This window comes from Elephas maximus, chromosome 5, assembly GCF_024166365.1.
Source record: "Elephas maximus indicus isolate mEleMax1 chromosome 5, mEleMax1 primary haplotype, whole genome shotgun sequence".
NCBI lineage: Eukaryota > Metazoa > Chordata > Mammalia > Proboscidea > Elephantidae > Elephas > Elephas maximus.
Window position 1 is genome coordinate 45,655,129 of NC_064823.1, and position 20,573 is coordinate 45,675,701.

At 38.6% G+C, this 20,573-nt stretch overlaps 1 protein-coding gene across 4 annotated transcripts in view; it reads right to left on the reverse strand.

Annotated features, from left to right (window-relative positions):
- Window positions 1–20,573, reverse strand: part of NPNT (nephronectin) — an 81,977-nt gene that overhangs the window by 4,338 nt on the left and 57,066 nt on the right. For all 4 annotated transcript variants that reach the window (XM_049885578.1, XM_049885579.1, XM_049885580.1 and 1 more), the window contains 3 exons: window positions 10,219–10,305; window positions 9,630–9,728; window positions 50–306 (listed from right to left, as the gene is read on the reverse strand). In XM_049885578.1, the coding sequence (XP_049741535.1) occupies window positions 50–306; window positions 9,630–9,728; window positions 10,219–10,305 (443 nt within the window). The remainder of the gene's footprint in view (window positions 1–49; window positions 307–9,629; window positions 9,729–10,218; window positions 10,306–20,573) is intronic.

The window sequence follows — 20,573 nt, forward strand, 5'->3', positions numbered from 1 at the left end:
CTATTAAAGGAAAACTGCCAGGCTCTGCCTCCTTTGCGGTTCTACTTACGCTCTTGACGTCAGCCCCTCGCAAGGTGATCTGGGTTTGCCTCCAGCCATGGCCACCATTTCTTCCCCATAGGGCTGCTCCATGGGCACCGTGTTTTCTCACAAACACCTGGAGTGTGCCGGAGTGCAGCCCAGTCACCTTGTGCCTGAACGACAGGCACAGGTCCCCTGAATGCATGAGGTGGCCGAGAGGTAGTACCAAGCGAGCAGCTTTTCCCCCTGGGCCTTTGGCAGCTGAGACTGTCAGATATTGTCCACCTGGAATGGGAAAAGCAGGGCTGTGTGTGTACATGCCGACATCCCTTTCTAGCACAAACAGCATGGACAGAAGTTTAACTTTTTTGTTTTAAGAAGCTGCAGACTTGATAGCCATTTGTAAATAAATCTAGATTTTGAAAGGTGCAAAATATGCCTTATTTTTATGCATGTCTAAAATTCTATGGTTTAGTGTTTACAGCAAACACTCTTATTTTACTTACAGAAGGTAGAAGTTACGCTGAAAAAAAAAAAAAAAAAACTAGTGCCATCGAGTCGTTTCTTCTAAGGACACATAATAACTAGTAATCCAAAAAAAAAAATTTTTTCTTTTTCTTTTTTTTTTTTTAAGTGATGACTATTTCCAATGGAATACGGTCATATACATGGGCATATACACACATATGCACACTTGCCACCTCCTGAGTCTCACCAATTTACAGTTGTGTTGTCCAAGACGGCTGGATGGTTTGCTATAACTGACTCTACGTTGCTAGGAAGGATTTTCTATGGAGAAAGCTAACCTCAGGGCAATGAAGCAGATGATTATTTATTCCCTCCTTCTTCCGCCTTTTTATTATTTTTTTGGAAATTTTGAAAAAGAGACCCTTAAAAAAAAAAGTGTCGATTTCCTATACTTCTCACACTGGTGTAACCTAACCTAGGCATACGCAGAGGTGTTCTGGGCTTAACGAAAATTCCTCCACAACCTCCTGGAGCTGCAACTTTGTTTGAAGGTTAAGTAGTTTAAAACATCTTTATATTAAAACAAATTCATAACATTATATATATATGTATAAAAAACTCAAAACTCATTGTCATTGATATATATATATACATATATACACATATATACATATATACACATACATATACATATATATATATAAAACCCGTTGCCTTCAAGTCAATTCGACTCATAGGCCAGGGTAGAACTGCCTTATAGGGTTTCCAAGGAGCGCCTGGTGGATTTGAACTGCCGACCTTTAGGTTAGCAGCTCCACTATGCCACCAGGGTTTCCATATATATATATATTCCACTTATAGATAAATGAACAGAAAATATCAATAAAAATTTTCACTCTGGACAGGCCACTCTGATGATGTCCTCAGATCCCTAGGGCTAAAAAGTTTGTTTCCCTCTGTTGTTAGGGAAACTGTAACAATAATAATAAAGTTTAAGCAGCAGCAAAGTCCGGGATACTGCTTCTCAAGAAGGAGAAAGCTGCAAGTAGTATTTTGAAACTCAACCCATGGGCAAATGACAGTGAAGTCACTCCCTTCAGGCTGTTTTAGAGCAGTCAATCTGAAAAGCACACTATGTGTTTCAACATTGATTTGTCCGTTAAGAAAAATGTGATTGGGAAGCTGAACACGTGTGTCGATGCTGGTAGGAACCCCTCTTATGTTTCAGTTAAAAGACAAACTATTATCTCTTTCTTATGCTTAATTTGTATAAGACAACATTATAACATTTGGGATGCCTTCCTACTTTTAAGCATCTTCTCCTCTACCAAGACTCCACTGAGCTCCCAAAAGATCTAACAGGTGACTTTCGTGTCCTTCTTACGTGCCAGGCTCCGTGCTAAATGCTCTACGTGGATCAATGGGTGGCTGGTGCCTTTACAATTTTCCATGGCCTTTGATGTCAACAGTATTGTTACACCTCTTTTGCTTTGGGAAGTTAAGTCACCTAAGGTATCACCCAGCCAGTGGGTGGCAGAATAACAATTTGCGTTTCAAATGGCTTGACCCTACTCATCACGTCCTATGCTGGTTTACATGTTTCTCTTCTTCAGGAGACTGTGAACTCCTTGAAGTTAGAATCAACTTTTCCCCAAAGTTACCCTGTTATACTGCCTGGCATATGGTAGGGGTTTAAGGCTATTTCTTGAATAAATGAGTGATGTTCTACGAACACAGCAAAAACTGCAGAGAAACAGGTCCTTGACTCATGTACTTGAACAAAAACACCACACACACAGACACATAGACATACACACACACACAATTTCCTACCCTTGTTCCCCGCCCCTCTGAATTAATTAAACCAATATTTAGGACCAAAACATTTACACAGACTTTAAATGTCTCCCCATAAGTCAGCTTTTGAATCGCTTCAAGTATTTTAGTTAAGACTGAGATATAAGGCTATTACACTTAACCTGAAATTTTTAAAAAACAAGGATTATCTTAACTCCCTGTGGAATGTACATGAATATTATTCTGCCAGACAGTGTCTGCTAACAAGACAAGCTAACAAACCAAGGCAGCCAAATAAAAGTTTCAAATAATCCTTTTGCACAGATAATATAAAACATGAGATAAACGAGGCTACAATTTTCCTCTGTGGAGCTGCTCTGTGAGCACTCAGTGTGTGTGTTTTAACATGAATTCTTTCACCATGTAATAAAAGGAATGCCACAAAGTTGGAACAGTAGCAAAGGGATAAACAGATCAAGCACCCCTAAACAAGCTACCTATTAAAACAAAATTTGCTTCTGATTCTAAAATACTTATTTAAAAAATAAAATTATTTTAAATATTTTAACTGTTTCAGTTCAAAGCATCATAATAACTAAATAATCCTTTGTTTTTTTGTAAATGATAAGACCAAAAACCAAACCCTTTGTCATCAAGTCAATTCTGACTTCCTGCAACCCTAAAGAACAGAGTTAGAACTGCCCCGTAGGGCTTCCAAGGCTGTAATCTTTACAGAAGCAGACTGCCACATTTTTCTCCTGTGGAGCGGCTGGTGGGTTTGAACTGGCAAACTTTCAGTAAGCAGCCAAGCACTGCAAAATCTGACCGGAAATTTAAGTGATAAAATTTTAATGTATATATTTTTAATATTTTACTGGTTTGTAACTTTTTCAAGTTACAAAGAAAATAATATAACGTCGGCTTCTTTAACCTGTTAGCTGTATATTCAAGGATCCTGTGGGGGATTACGCAGTTATTTTCTTTATATTTTATTGCCTAGCTAAAAAACAAACCCAGGTAGAACTAAGATCATTATTGTTTGCTGGTATTTATGCTTCGAATGCAAATAGCTTAATATTTTCCAAAAAAGAAGTAATATATACCAATTGCAAAAAAGAAATAAAATAGAAAAGCATAAATAAAATTTAAATAAACCATAATCTCAAACTCTAGTGAAAACTGCTGTTAACATTTTGACTTCTGAACTTTTTACTATGTAAATACAGGTACACAAGTGCATATGAATATATATATAGAGAGAGAGAGAGAGAAAAGGAATACTGTATTTGCAGTATATTTTTCATTCTCTCTCTCTATATATACATATATCATAGCCATTTTTCTATGTCAGTAAATAAGATGTTTTTCATAGCTGCAAGTATGCCATTAATAATTCAGTTTTCTACTGAAGAACATTTGTCTTCAAGTTTTCACTATTAAAAAGGATGAAAAATACCATAAAACAGAAAGACAAGCAAAAATTTTAAAAATTACTTACAACAAACAAAAAAGGTCTTTCTTTTTTACATTAAAAAAGAGCTCTTAAAAATAAATAATAAAAATCTAAGACATCACAGAAAAAGTAATTCTAAAATACATGAAAAATGTTAAAATTTTCACAATAAAATGAAACTTAAAATTAAAATGAAATGCGTTTTTCACCTATCAGCTTGGCAAGAATTAAAAAAAATTTTTTTTATAATATCTGTTTTGGGGATGTCACTCAAATATTTTAGGTCTGAGTATAAACTGCTACAATCCTTACGAAGGGTAATTTAGTAATAGCTATCAAAATGCAAAATGCAAATTCCCTTTGACCCACTAATTCCACATCTAGAAATTTTTCCTAGAGATACATTCAAACATACATGAGATGATATATGTACATGGTTATTCACTGCAGCACAGTCTGCAATAACAAAGCCTAGAAACAGCTTAAATGTTCTTCTTTGGAGGGATGGTTAAATACACTGTGCTGTATCTAATATGTAATGGAGTAATGGTTATCCATGAATAAGAATGAGAGTGCTCTGTAGGTACTGATATCAGACAATTTTCAACAACAATGGCTAATACTATCTTACTGGTAACTCTGGGCCAGGCACTACTTTAAGGGCTTTATGTATGTTAAGTAGGTACTGTTGATTACCCACATTTAAGTAACTTTCCCAAAGTCAAAGCTACTAAGTGCCAAAGCTGGGTTTCAGTCCAGGCAGTTCAGCTTCAAAGTCCATGTTCTTCATATTAACTCTTAAGATAATATCACTAAGTAACAAAAGCAAGGTACAGAAGAAGATACCATTGTGTGGACAAAAGGAGTACCACCTCGTGGAAAAGATAACCAAGAAACTGGCTGCAATCGGGGAGGGGAAAGGGGCCAGAGACAAGAATGAGCTTTTTGTTGTTGTTGTTAATTTATTTTCCTTTTATAAGTATTTCAAAATAATGCTTTCAATGCTGCAATAGACCTACTTGTATGTACACATTTACTTGTTTTACATTTAAGTAAATTCCTTGTAATTATCAGTAGCACAGTGCTGAGTCAGTTGCCTTTAATTTTTGATCCCTGGGATCAGGGCTATAGAAAAAGGGCCCCAGGACCAGCACTGAGATCTATGGGAAAAGGGTGTATCTTGGGGCCACACCCTCATGTTGCCAGCATGACACCACACCTGTCAGCAGCACAATTTTCTGTTCCTTAGAAGAAGGTATTAATTTTGGTATTGCCCAATTACGTCTAAGACTGATTATGCTAAACAAAACCGAATGAACACCACAAAGGGCAGTTAGCAAATGCACTTATTTTGCAGCTGTTTCTCAAGGTTTTCAGTTTACTTAATTGCAGATTTTCCTGGAGCTATTAGCATATAACAATATTTGCAAATCTGGATCCTGAAAAAGAAATGCACTATTAAAATCAGTCATATCTGTGAAAATCACAACAGATGTTCCTTTATAAACAGTATAATTTAGATAGAAACAAGTAAACAACTAGCTTGGTGATTAGGATAATACACAGGAATAATTTTTTAAATTGCTTATATTCTTCTCTGGCTTTAGCGTGTGATACACACACACACACACCACACACACACAAACACCCCACCTGAACTTCCTAGAGGAAAAATAACCATGAAAATGTAAGTTGTATTCATATTGTTCCATCAGTTTATGGTTAGAATCTCCCATCATATTCTAAAGAGCCAGTCTACAATTCCATCCTGAAATGATTTTGCCATGCACGCCTAAACACTTCTTCTAACTCTCTGCCATCTTTCAGTCTTCCCATCCATTTTTCCAAGCTAGAACCTACTCATGGTCTCCTTCACATTTCCTGGGGAATTCCATTCTGAATCAGAGGCTCTCAGAGCTGATATACAAGGTTTTCTAATCCAATTCACTTCCAGTGCCCAAACCCCTTTGACAATATCTTTCCAAGTATCAGCCAGTCAAAGATCAAATGTCTCCAGCCACAGAAAGCTCACACTTCCATGTCAGCCTGGTCTGTTTCTAGATAGTTCTAACTATTGGAAAATTCTTTCTGAGAGTGAATCAAAATGGACCTCCTTGTAGCTGGATCCTACTTCTCATCCCATGTGGTCATAGAGAAAACTCTAAACCATGGTCAAAGGACAGCCCTTCAATTATCTGAAAAGCAGCTCTGCTCTGCTATCTCTTCTCTGGGCTAAACATCTCAGTTCTTTGTCTGCTTTTCATAGGCCTCAAGATACCTTTCCAACTAGGTCATCCTCCTCTGAGTGACCTACAATTATCTCTACACTTCACAGACAGGAAAGAGCCCTCCAAAATGGTTTAACCAACCTGAAATGAGTGGGGCTTATCCCTTCCTCATTCTGGAAAAAAAACCATATTTCTATGAAAATAACTTTTTTGGCAGTGATGTCAGAGTGTTACTCAAATTGATTTCATTATCTACTAAAAGTCTGAAGTCGTTCACACTTCAATGCGAAGCCACACTTTCCCCCTCCCAAAGCTGTGTAATTGGTTTCTAGACCACGAGCGGTACACCTTGTACTCATTATCATTATATTTCACCCTGTTAAATGAGACCCATGGACCTAATCTTTTGGATCCTCGTTCTGTCAGTACACACAGTCATTTTCCCCTCTGGCTTTGAATCATCCACAGTTGTTTAGTAAACACGTTTTCAACGTCTTCATCTAAGCTGTTGGTAAAAACTGGGAGCAACACTGTAATACCATCTCCTGGGGCCAGAGCCAATCATCAGGAGTTATCCAGTAACCCAAATAGCCACCAGTGCCTCTCAATTTGTGCTGTACTATCGCAGCCTACTGACTATAACAAAGCTTATTTGTCTACCATTTAAATTGCCAACCCACTTATCATTTTTTTTTTTTTTCCATCAGAGCACAAGGGGGAATTTGGGTCACAAGAAATTTAAACATTTACAAATATGATGAATAATAAAAAATGTTGAAATGTACTAAAGTGGTTCTAAAACACAGTGTTGAAAGTCTAAAAATCAAGTATTCTACATAGACTGCCTACACAGAAGTGCAATGAATTCTTCTAATTTTAGCATGAATTACTCTCTTTACCGTACCCTACTTGAGAGAGTTATTCATTACAGCCATGAACTTTATTCATCATTCCTCACACATGACTGCCAACGATCTTTCCATCTGTAGCAAACGTCTCCAGGTCAGTGGTCCATCAAATCCAGTGGCCTGTAATCTGCTAATCAGATCATGCATTCTACTACAAGAACCTGAGGCAAGACTGTAGCAGTGAAAAATCCAGGATGTTCTGGGCACCGAACTGCCTAGGAGGCCACATGGGCGGTAAAGAAAGGCCGGGACATGAAGTCAGAAGACCAGAGTTTGACACTAAATTCCACTACTCCCTAGCTCTGTGGCCTTAGGAAATTTAAACCACTTCTCTGGGCTTTAGTATTTCCTTTGTGAAATAAAGACAACGTTACCTGCTTCATGGGGTAAGAAGACTAAATAAAACTAATAAGATGATGAATAAGCCAAGACTGTAGTAAGTACTTTAGGTTCCTGGGTGGCACAAACTGTTTGTGCACGACTACTAAACAAAAAGTTGGCAGTCCGAACCTACCCAGTGGGATCCTGCCAGAAAGAGCCTGGCTATCTGCTTCGGTAAAGATTAACCCATTGCTGTCGAGTCAATTCCCACACATAACGACTGTGGACAGAATAGAACTGTCCCATAGGTTTCCAAGACCGTAATCTTTACGGAAGCAGACTGCCACATCTTTCTCCTGCATCTGTAAAGATTACAGGCAAGAAAGCCCTATGGAGCAGTTCTACTCTGTAGCACGTGGAGTTGCCATGGGTCAGAACTGACTGGACAGCAAAGGGCTTGCGTTTTTTGTTCGTTTGTTTATAACCAAAGCCCAAAGCAAACCCACTGCCATAGAGTCGATTCCAACTCCTAGCTACCCTATAGGGCAGAGCTGAACTGCCCCGTGGAGCCCTGGTGGCACAGTGGTTAAGAGTTTGGCTGCTAACCAAAAGGTCAGCAGTTTGAGTCTACCAGCTGCTCCTTGGAAATCCTATGGGGCAGTTCTACTCTGTCCTATAGGTCGCTGTGAGTCAGAACCAACCCGAAGGCAATGAGTATGGGTTTGGGTAGAACTGCCCCATAGGGCTTCCAAGGCTGTAAATCTTTACAGAAGCACCACATCATTCTCCTGCAGAGCAGCTGTTGGGTTCAAACCTCCGACCTTCTGGTTAGCAGCTGAGCACTTTAACCACTGTGCCACCAGGGCTCCTTTGTTTGTTTGTTTATAGTAAGCATTAAATAAATGAATGTTAGTTTCTCTCTTATTCACATATATCTGTGACATTAATGCTAACGTTGTTCTGCTCAGAGTTAACCTTAAATGAGTGAGAAGGTGAACATAAGAATGAGAGTGAGAATGCAAGATAGGGCCTTATGTGTGTGTTTGGGGTGGGGGGGCATTAAACGGTATTTTATTTTATAGCTAAAAAACTCTAAAAGGCCTACTGAATCTATGAAATATTCTTTTTTAAAAAAAAATGTTTACCTCAAATTTCCTTTTTAGATATCTTGGCTATATTTTAATCTTATGGGCTTTAATAGATTTTTAGATTAAATTTTTAATACCTTTCTACTCAGGGAGCCTGTTAGAAATGCAGACTCCCAGGCCCCAAGCCAGACCTACTGTGTCAAAATCTGCATTTTAATAAGGTTCCCAGGTCAACTGTATACACAATGACATTTGAAAAAAAGCTGTTTTTTGGGGGGGGGGTTTGCTCTCTCAAGTTAAAGTCTGTGTGGTTTGTGCTCTCTCTATATACCAGGTACAGTACTTAAGCACTAGGCTTTTAGAATAAATTAAGTAACATGCTTAAAGGTTTTTCTTCACGTCTTCCGTCTTTCATTTTTAGGTCTAGAATCATGAGTATAATAAGGAAATAAAGAAACCAAACAAACTCCTCCCCCTTTCATTCAGTTGGCCTCACCCATCAAGGATTTAATTACTGAGGGGAGGAAGAAAACCAACAACAATATGTAGTTTTGCTTCCTGAAACAAGAAGACAAAACATCTTTTAAGAACTGAAACTTTAAATTGATAGGGACTGTGCAATTTAAAAGTCTGTTTTAAAAGTCCAAGGGACTATATCTGAAGCCACTTTTCTAACAATCTTTCTCTAATTTTTCTAGTATTCAGGTAAGACTGAAATTTTTTTCATAGAGAGATTTCCCGTCTCAAAGAAATTTCTACTGTTTCCTTCTGCTAACTCTCAAATATTCAAAGGAGTGGGTGGAGATACATATAATTGAGAAAATAACCAAGAACCACTGGTAGCACAGTGGTTAAGAGCTTCGTTGCTAACCAAAAGGTCAGCAGTTTGAATTCACCAGGTGCTCCTCGGAAACCCTATGGGGCAGTTCTACTCTCCCTACAGAGTCGCTATGAGTTGGAATCGACTCGATGGCAACGGGTTACTATGGCTGATGTACCACTCTATTACTCCTGTTATCCCTGGGAGGGGACCACTACAGTCGCTTGAAAACCACATGCTGCAGTGTGTCTAAATGTTTTATTTACCAAACCTTTCGGGAGAAATTAGCTGGCCTTTTAATTAACTACCCATCTTCCGATAATATAATCCTAATTGATAGCCAACAAATTTAGCTCACTAAAAGAATATGGACTTTAAAATGCTGTATATGATCTTTTTTTTTTCACCCTCTTTGTTAAGTAAACACGGAGATGTGTTACAATATACCTGACTGGCAGAACTAGGGACTTCAGAGAAGGTCAAGCTGAAATGTGTACCAGGGAGAGTTAGATTTAATGGTTTTACCTGCTGCGTCCCTGATTGGTTCCCAGTGCAAGTCATTGTCTTTTTCTCTGATCCATCCGCAAAGCCCATGGTCAAAATTACAACTGTGTATCAGAACACCTACAAGGAAATGACCAGAAAGATGAGTAAATCACAAGCCCAACAAATACCAATAGAAATGAATTTGGGAACAAGAGGTATCTGTACACGTGTCCTCCCTGCCCATGTTCTACTATCCCATCAGAATGCCCCTCCATGAGATCAGAGGGAAGTTACAGGAACCCTTTCCCAGCACACTGTGCTTGCATGCTCAGCTGCAAAAATAGAACATGCAAGTGCTGCCAAACTGTGACCTTGTTACATCGTCACTTATACATGGTGATGGCCTCACAGGTCAGGGGCTGCTTGAATATATTTTCAAAAAAGAAGAGAGTGATGATTCAGAATTATTTTTACTCACCTGAGTTAACTACAGGGGAAACCAATGTCCTGTTTAAAAAAAAAGATGTAGAATTTTCCCAGATGTAACCAATCTACAACTTAAAACCTATTCTTATGAAACAGAGGGAAACACTTACAATACAATGAGACTAAAAATATAAGTGTCTACCTGGATCATCCTTTGCTTCATCATCTGCACTGACTCCTCTTTCTATTTCAAAAATTTCAAACAAGTCATTTGAAGGCTGCCGTGGAACTGCAAGAGAGATTTTTTTTTTTTTCAATGAGGTATTGATAAGGAAGCATTACCTTTAACAAAGGACAGAGGAAAAAGGCCTAAGCATTTTGCTCCTCTGAAAGAATCCAAAATATTTAATTATGTTTCATATGAAGATTTATGAAGTTTTCTCTGCAGTGATTTATACCTTAACACTTAAAAAAAAAAAAAAAACTTTTTTTTTTTTTTTATAACACTTAAAAAAAAAAAACACTTACCTGGGTACAATTTTAAAAAAATGATTTTTAAAAGTTCCTAAAATTCAACATCAAACTACATAAAAAGTCTTCATCTGAAAAACACATTTTAAAGGAGCTACTAATTTCTAACAAAAAATTCATCTCTATGAAATTCTGAAGTTCATCTCTAAAATTCATCTCTGGAAAAGATGCATCGTTATGAATTCTCAATGAAAGCTGTTTTAACTGAAAATATCTACAATTACAATGAACAGTTTGGTTGTTTAACAACAAAATTGACTCCCCACAATTGAACCCTGTACATTGTTACACTCTAATATATATTTCTTATCATATAAGCAGGTTCCATGGCTCCTTTAAGATCAAATCCAAACTTTTTAACAGCATTCACCATCCACCCCGTGAAAATACACAACACTATCCAAACATGCCATTCATTTTCATATCTCTCTCCCCCATCCCCCAGTTTGGAATGCTCTCGTTCCCACTAATTTACAAGCCAAACTTCCCTTCTTCACTCAATGCCCCGTGCAAATATCATTGCCTCTGAGAAAACCTGGATGCTCCAGACAGAATTAAATTCTTCCCCCTTGTACTTCAACAGTGCGTGTTTGCATACTTCTATTACACTCTTTCATAAAGAATTGCAGCTATTTACACACATATATGTCTGTCCCTCTGCTAGTCTCTGAGGTCCTGGAGGGGATCAATCATGTCTCATACATGTGGCCTTTCCAGGGCTTGACCTGGTCACAGGCATGCAACAGGTGTTTACTGAATGAATACAAAGATCTTATCAGAAACTTAAGTGGTCTGTCAACCCTATTCCTCAAATAAGTGGAACAGAGTTTAAGAATCCACTTTTAAAAAATAATTCATTTATTTATTCATTCAGTCGATGTGTATTTGATTGCCAACCACATGCCAAACACTGTGTTAAGCCCTAGGATGAATGGGGTGAACAAGATCAACAAGGACCTGCCCCTCAAAAAGCTGACATTCTAATGGCAGAGGCAGACATTAAACAAGTAGATAAGTATTATAGTTCTAAATTGTGATAAAGCTTAGGAAGGAAAAACAAACAAAAACAGATGATGTCATGGAAAATAACTGGGTTGGAAAGAAAGTAGGTGTGGGAATATTGGTGGGGTTAAAGGGAATACTCCGGCAAATGCCAGAGAAGACTCCCTTCTCTTTGCCAGAACTTAATTTAATTAGTTCTATTTTTATAAGACAGGGATTAAAAGATGAACTTAGAACACTAAGAAGCAGATATCATTCAAAAGAGTTCTTTTTCAGCAATATTCCTATTACTTTTGATAAAGATTTCTTTTTAAGTAACAACCCCATAACGTTTAGCATACTGTTTCTGAAGTCTTTTCCTTTGTGTTTCAAAAGTCCAAACGGTGGACTCCTCACTTCTTGCACTCACATTTACCCAACTTGAGAGGGATGGCAGAATGGAAGCTAGTCCATAGACAATCTCCAGGGACCGCTGGTGCCCTGGTGGTGAGACAATAAGCCTCCCTCTCTCATATCTCAAATGACTAACAGCAACGACAGCCCATTCAGCTTTTCTTTTCTCATTTGGAGCTCTGAGAAACCAAAAAAAAAAAAAACCAAACCCAGTGCTGTTGAGTCGATTCCAACTCACAGAGACCCTATAGGACAGAGTAGAACTGCCCCTGGGGGTTGCCATATTCTTTACTAGAAATATTACAAAGTTGCAGGCAAGCATGGTTCATTTCTCTTGACACAAAGAAAATTATAAAAACTCTATGAAACAATCCATGCTTTTCTTCTCTTCCCTTCTCGTAATTAAAACAAATTATCTACAGAATGGAATCACTCATACCTTGCAGTACCATATTCTACGGGAGTGTTTTATAAAGGGAAACAAGAAGGTCCTCTCTGAGGACTACCATTTAAACTGAGACTTGGAGAACATGGTGAGCAAAAAATGATGCATTGAGGTGAAGAAAGATGGAGCGTTTCAAGCAGCAAGTACAAAGAAAGTGCTCAAATGTTTATAAACGAGGATGGACTTCACAGTGGCTGGAAGGCACTGAGAAATGGAGTGAGTAACATGGGATGTGGTTTTAGAGAAAGGAAGGGTCTAGGTTACACATTTGGAGAATGGCAAACAAAGTGATTGGTCATCTAATAACCCGCAAGCCTCAGATGGTTGAGGCACTTGAAGCTAATGATCATAAAATATACGTATCTACAATTCGTTGACAAAAATGTCAAGGGAATTTAGAGACCTGAAGTGCTTAGCAACTATTAGCTCTTACAATTTATGTGCTCTACTTTGTAATCTTGTCAAATTACTTAACTACTTCTCCTCCCTCACCCATACCAGAATAGACCACTCAGAGCATCCCACTGAAGTGTCGAGAAAAGGCACACTACCCTGGTATATTATTCGGTTTATGCAAAAATACTAATTGAAATAAGCAGTGGACAAAATCATCCATGTAGTGTGATCTCAACTGTTTACAAAACAAACAAAAAACTGAGCTAGAAAAAGTATAAAAAGAAATATACCAATATGCTGACAGTGGTAGTCTCTGAGTACTGGAAATGAAACTGATGTTTTCTCATTCACTGGTTTGTTTTGTCTTTTGTATTCTATTTTTTAAAGATTGTCTATAGTAAGAATTTCTATGATGAAAAAAACCTGCCTAAAAATTACCTAAAAAGGAAAAGAGCTTTCTGTCAAAGCACATATACTTATCCCTAACCCACAGTTACTTATTTGTATGTTGATTGCTCAAAGAGAACACTGAATAGAGTCTTGACAAACCCACTTCCATACAGCTGACTGAGTGACCCTATAGGACAGAGTGGAAACCCTTGTGGCTTAGTAGTTAAGTGCTACAGCTGCTAGCCAAAAGGTCGGCAGTTCAAATCCTTAGAAACTGTGGGGCAGTTATACTCTGTTCTATAGGGTCGCTATGAGTCTGAACCAACTCAGTGGCAATGGGGCTGGTTTTTTGGGTATAGGATAGAGTAGGACTGCCCCATAAGGCTTCCGAGGAGCACCTGTTGGATTCGAACTGCCGACCTGTAGGTTAGCAGCCATAGATCTTAATCACTATGCCACCAGAGCTTCCAGAGGTGAAGGGAGACACTTAATAATTTCCCTGAGTAATAAGTCCTGTAAGGAAAAGTAGAAGAGTAGTTGAAGCACTCACCTGCTAACCGAAAGGTCAGCAGTTTGAACCCACCAGCCGCTCCACAGGAGAAAGAAGTGGCACTCTGCTTCTGTAAAGATTTACAGCCTTAAAAAGCCTATGAGGCAGTTCTACTCTGTCCTACAGGGTCTCTCTGAGACTCAGTGGCAGTGAGTTTTTTGTTTAGAGGTTGCTATCTAAGCATGAGGGTTACAGGAGGGGGAGTAGCTAAGCTAACTTGGGGAAGACGGCTGTGATAAAAACCTCTGACATGAAGGATGAGTTACTGTGAGCTGGGGCCCTAGAGAATGAAAGAGCGTGGATCAAATACATCAGTACAACTGGAGAGCCTATGGAGGAAAAAAAAAAAAAGAAAGAGCGTGGATCAAATACATCAGTACAACTGGAGAGCCTATGGAGGAAGGGCAGGGTAAATGAAGAAACCACCAAATGAAACTGGAGATGTAGGCAGACTGTGCAGGGCCTTTTTAAGCTCTGTAGATACTTTAGACTCTATCCTGGTGGAAACTGGAAGGCTCTGAAGGATTTTAACAGAGGGGTGCAAGATCAGGATTGCATGTTATAATCACCCTTCAGTCTGTAGTGGGAAGAATGAACAGGAAGGGGGTGGGAGTGGGAGTCAGAGGCCAGTTCCGACCAAAATTAACATAAACTAGAGAATGTTCATACACTCTTTAAAAGACTTGTTTCCTAAAAAATTTCCTTCCATGGGTCAATGTTTTAACCACCAAAATGTATTTCTCACCCATTGCTTTGTACAATCTTCTGCATAAACTGAAAGTAAAGGAGATATACTGTCACAGTTACTGAAGCAAAAAGACAACGGGATAAAAATGTGGTTGGATTGGGGTGAGGGACACTGTATTCTTTCGTAATGACTACAAAGCCCTGGAACCAGGAGGAAGAATCAGTCACACAAATAAGCAGAAAACTTCTTTAAGAAACCCTGGCCCAGAACTTACTATGACACACATGTATCCCAGCAATGTGATGATATTAATATACAACCTGTACTCATAAATTTTTTGGTTTTTTGTACTCATAAATGAGGTTTCCCAAATAATCAACTGTATTTGTAACCAAAATGCATTCAGAGTAAGCACAGAGATGTAAATATTATCATACATACCTCCCCCTCTGCCAGACTTCTTGCAAAGAGTAACTACAACAAAATGTAAGCACTGTTTATTAAAGGTAGGTTTGCAAGTTCAGTTTTTGTCCTACAATGGCTCCCATGACATTGCCCAGGCCAGTTCTGGCATCTGTTGTCAGACAAAAGACTAAAGATAACAGTATCTTAAATTCTATGCTTAGGGGCTTAGTTCACTGAAGAAAATGGTACATAACTTTCCCAATATTTTGAAGGCTCTTTCTGGTGGCAGAATCTAGAGGTTTTCAGAGACTAGAGCCTGGAGAGTGGAGATGATGACAGAGCTTTATGAGTCCTCTCCTCTCTCTGTGTCTCTAACTTTCACTCTCACTGTCAATCTCCAGATGTAGAACATATGCATTACAGCTTTACATGACCACAGAGAAAAAAGGAAAAAGATTAGAACTGAGCTTCTGCAATTTCCTTACCCACATTAGAGAAGATTCTTAGTCATCTATTGATGACTAGCAAAAAAAAAAAAAAAAAGGTGGGGGGGGGGTTGGGCTCCACAGAAACAATCGCTTGTTTTCTAAAGCCTTCATCCCATAGAAAGAATCAACAAAGTTCAAAAAGACAACTTTGGGCTGAGAGTAAAGAGCAGAAATGGGGGGAAAAAAAGAAAAATACCTGGTAAAAGTTGAAGCAACAGACACAGCTACTCGGTAATGAAATGAATTTTTCTGACATGTCTAACTCTCTTTTTTTGTATTCCTTTAATAAAGTTTTAGAACAGCTCTGAAGCACTGTCTGGAGCAATCCTAGGATAACAGAATATCTCAAAGGTGGTCCTTTTCTAAACATGATCATACAAATCATAACATAACCTCTGCAGATGAGGAGAACACTTGACAGTTCTGCTCTCTTTCCCTCCTCTAAGCCAAAGAAAACTGTGAAGATTAGGCTCTATCAGAACAAGTCCTGCAGAACAGAATGCACAGGCGAAGAAGACTCTCCAATAGGTTGCTTGGATTGAGTGCAGCACACACACCTTCTGGGGTGGAGATGAAGCCCACCAGCTGTAGGGGACAGATGTCAATAGGCTCAGGCCAAAAAATAATCTATTTAAATGAAGAAATACAACTTTTATTTCTGATATTCGTCAGATCCATTACATAATGTTTCCATCTACATTCACCTCTGAAAAGACTGCTGCCACTCAGCACAGCAAGGGACCTGATGTGACGCTGTCTCTATTTTAGCATCCCAACGGTTCAAGTGGGTAGTATAAACACCTTAGCAAAACATGTATTCCAATCATTTAGGAATAAATAAAGGATATACAAAATAACTAGATTCCTATTTTCATTTTCTTAGCTCATGTAACAGCTCTCACTTGCAAATCAATTTGTTTCAAAAGGATCTGATTGGCAAAAAAATAAAAAACTCAAACCGTAATAAAAAGCATCAGAAAAATATAAACTCAGAACTATAGCACAAAATAGAGCTGCCTTTTTCTAAAGGTTAAGTAGGCAATGCTATTACCATACAATTGAATTCAACAATAGTAGTATAATAGCTAGTATGTATTGAGTCCTTATGATGCACCAAGCACTATGGTAAGTTTTGCATGCAGTCTTTCATCTCATTCTCACGGTCCGCAATGAGGTAGAGAATATTAGTATCCCCTACTTACAGATGAGAAAACAAAAGCGAAGGAAACGTAATAACATGCCCCAAATCATAGAGTGCTATGAGCACTGTCCTTTTAACATAGCTCTATAATATTGTTATTTTCAAAACAAATGTTCATATAATATTTTAAAAATTTAATTTCTGACTTGGGTCACATTTCACCAAGAACTCAAGTTGTACTTTCTGGAGAAAAAATTTTTTTTTCTTTTACCAGCCACCATACAATCCAATTAAAATATAAATCAAAAATCTTGAAAGTGTTCAGAATTCATCTCACCAGATCCTGACCTGTAAGCAGTGATAACTCGCGCCTTCAAAACACGAGCAGAAATTTAATCTTCAGGGAGATGTCAGGCATCTTCTCAGGGCCTCTCCAGGCCCTACTGTTTACTAGAAAGCAAACTAGTTTGAGGACCTTTTCACCCCTCAGCAGAAACAATCTTTTAACTCATCACCACACAGTATCAGAAAGAGACCACAATCTTTCCATGGCTGAGAACAATGTGACCACACCAGTCACAGACTCTATAAAATCTGCAGAAGGGTAACGGGATAAAACGGCATGCAGCAATCAGCAAGGAAACAATTTTCTTCCTACTGCTTGGGACTTGAAATTTCAACACATTCTCACGTTCTATAATGATATGGGGACTCAAGACAGCCCCTGATACATATTACATTATATTCTATAATCGTGATCCTGTAATGCCTTTCCTTTTTTCATTATAGGAGTCAGGTGGACACATGCCTAGGCAAAACTGCTACATTTTAAACAATCTAAAATAAAAATAAGAAACCCATTGCCATCAAGTCAGTTTCAACTCATGGCACCCCTACAGGACAGAGTAGAGCCGCCCCATAGGGTTTCCAAGGAGCGGCTGGTGGATTTGAACTACTGACCATTTGGTTAGCAGCCAAGTTCTTAACCACTGAGGCAGCCAAGTTCTTAACCACTGAGGCCACCAGGCCTCCTTAAACAGTCTACATCTGGCTAACTCTGACTCCACCCAAGACACAGTTCTGCTGGGTTGGGGTTGTCCATTATGGTTTAGAGAGCCCTGCTACTCAAAACGTGGTCTGCAGAGCAGCAGCGTTACCCGGGAGCTTGTTGGAAGTGTAGAACCTCAGGCTCCACCTCAAACCTAATGAATCACGGTCTGCGTTTTACCAAGAGTCCATGTGATTTATGTGCACAATAAAGACTGAGAAATACTTCTCTAGAAAGTTGGATTTAGTAAATGTGCTGCATAAATTAGGAATCTACATCTTAAATAAGGACCCAGGTGATTCTGGTTCAAATGAGCTTCTGGCAACATTTTGAAAAGTAAAATTTGCTTTCTGGCCCAAGTGATACATTCCTCGAAGTAACCTGACTATCCCAGCTAAACCTGCACATACTTGACACAGTTGTTAAGAATATTTTGAGAGATTAAAAATAGAAGTTAATAAAACCTTTAATAAATTTTTAAAAATCAATGTTTTCAATAAAATTAACACAATTAAGAACTGGAATCTCCTCAGGTACTTTTTCAAAATACACAACTCCCTCTCCTGGTGGGGAGGGTGGGATTTCATTACCACTGCCTCCTCCTTCTAAGGAATTACTGTTACCAATGACAGCAGTGACTGAAAGATTAAAAGTCACTGCACAAGGATATCAAAAAGACAGTGAAAATCACCCCAAATATCAAAAACTGGATACATCCATGATTACTGTTTAAGCCTTTTTTTTCCAGACTTGTATATACACATAGACATATGTATACAAGGATTTTATACCTAATCGGAGTGATATGCAATAGATGGTTTTGTGTCTTTTTCTTAACACTTTCATAACATGAGTATTTTTCAAAAAAACATTATTAGTAATCGCATAATACCTCATTGTATTACATGAGTGGAATGTATATCCCCCCCAACTTCCTTTACTTTTGTGCCTGCGTAAAGTTTCTTTTCTTTTCTTTGCTCCGGGGGCAGCTCCTACCTGCTCTGACATCATGCTTAGGTAAAGACTTTTATCTTTGGTGCTTGGACCCTAACTTTTCAGCAATCCCCTCTGGCATCTGTACAGACATCCCACCACTTACATCTGTGTTTCTTCTCTAAGGTTACCCAGCATCTTTCTGGCCTCCCCTACAGCTCACACCCCCTCACCAGAGTATTCCTAGAGTCCAAGACCAAACTATTAGTCTCAGAAACCACGCAAATGAGCTAACCAGAAAGGACTGCTGGGCCTTGTGCATAGTGTGTCTCACTCTTCTGTCCATCTTAGCCTGAAGTTTGTTATACTTAATTCATATCCCACTGAACTGTAATTCCATGATTACTTCTCTTTGGGAAATGATGCATATTCATGCCTCTTCTAGGGATTTGCGATGGCCATTAGCACGTTATTGAGAAGTTCTGCAGTTAACAAACCTGTTTAAGTTGGCTACTCCTAGGATTTCTCAAAGGTATTTGACTTCAGAACCTTTTTAAGCAAATAATCGCATAATATCGCAGAAAACTAATGTTCTCTTTAGGAAGTACTGGTCTGCCACATTAGCGAAAGAGCAAGAATTTCATGCTATATTAGGGAACTTCAGTGTTGCCTGAATAATACCTATAAGGCTAGCCCTGCAAATATATCTGTTACTATTTCTATTCATAACAACCTAAGAAATCTAGAAACCCAAAGTTATTGCTGTTGTCACCTGCTGTCAAGTTGGCCCTCAACCCATGGGAACCCTATGCACAACTGAACAAAATGCTGCCAGGTCCTGTGCCACCCCCACGATCAACTGTGAATCAAACCATTGTGATCCACAGGGTTTTCACTGGCTGATTTTTGGAAGTAGTTCACCAAGCCTTTCTTCCTAGTCCAACTTAGTCTGGAAGCTCCGCTGAAACCTGTTCAGCACAATAATAACACTCAAACCTCCACTGACAGAGTAAGTTATTAACAAAAAAAAGGACTTAATATTTTCACATCATATATGAAATATTATTTCCTTAATCATATACTATTTAAATCTTCCCTCATCATGATTTATATCTTGGGCACATAAAATATGAGGTCTGGAAACAATGATCAATTGTGTCCATTACCCCTTGAGGACCTGACAATATGAAAGATGTGTAAACCATAGTTTCATGAATTTAGACTAAATATAAGAAACAACACCCCAATAGTGGGATGGGTTACTGGTGCTAACACTGGAGGTGGTGAGAAGCTCCCTTTGGGTATAATTTGAAGGTAGGGCTAACGAGAGTTCCTTACAGATTGGATGTTGATTATGAAAATAGGAATCTAAGATGTCTCCAAGTTCTTTGGCCTTAGCAACTGGTAGGATGGAGGTGCCATCAGCTGGGGTGGGGAAGGCTGCAGGTACAATATATTTGGGGGGAAGACCTGGAACAATTTCGGATATGCTGAATTTCAGACATCTATGTTCATCCAACTGAAGAGGTTAAACAGGTAGGTGATCTATGAGTCTAGAGTTTGGGGAGATGACTCGGCTGGAGATGTATCTAGTATTTTTTCTTCTTTGATTTTCTTTTAGGATATCTCTATAATCTTTTCTCAGAGGGACAACATACACCTATCAGTTATAAGTTAAAATCTGTTTAACAACCTCTTCCATCTAAAACAAACAAACAAAAAACCTCTTTCAAATGTAAGAAGACAACTGAAGTATGAATGGGGCCATGTGGACTGCCCAACAGTGGCCATAATTAGCATCACCTGAAAATTCGTGACAGGAGGGCCACCACATTCCATTCTCACACATGTGGAGAATAAGGATGGTTTAAGAAGCTGTTATGCCAGAAGTGCAGAAAATATTCAATGAAGAAATGGTGTTGAGCTAAAGTAGTACGAAGGTTCTTTTCTGTTTTCAGAGTAAATAGACACCAGTTATCTGCCCTGAACTGAGAACACCTCCTTTATTCAGAGTACATGCTATAATCACAAGGCAGCAGGTTAAGTAAGAAGTGCCCAAAATATTCTCATATGTGCTAAACTTAACCAGCAGCTAGCTACAGCTGCAGATGAAATGAGAGTAGATGTTATTTTTTTGGCAGGAGTCT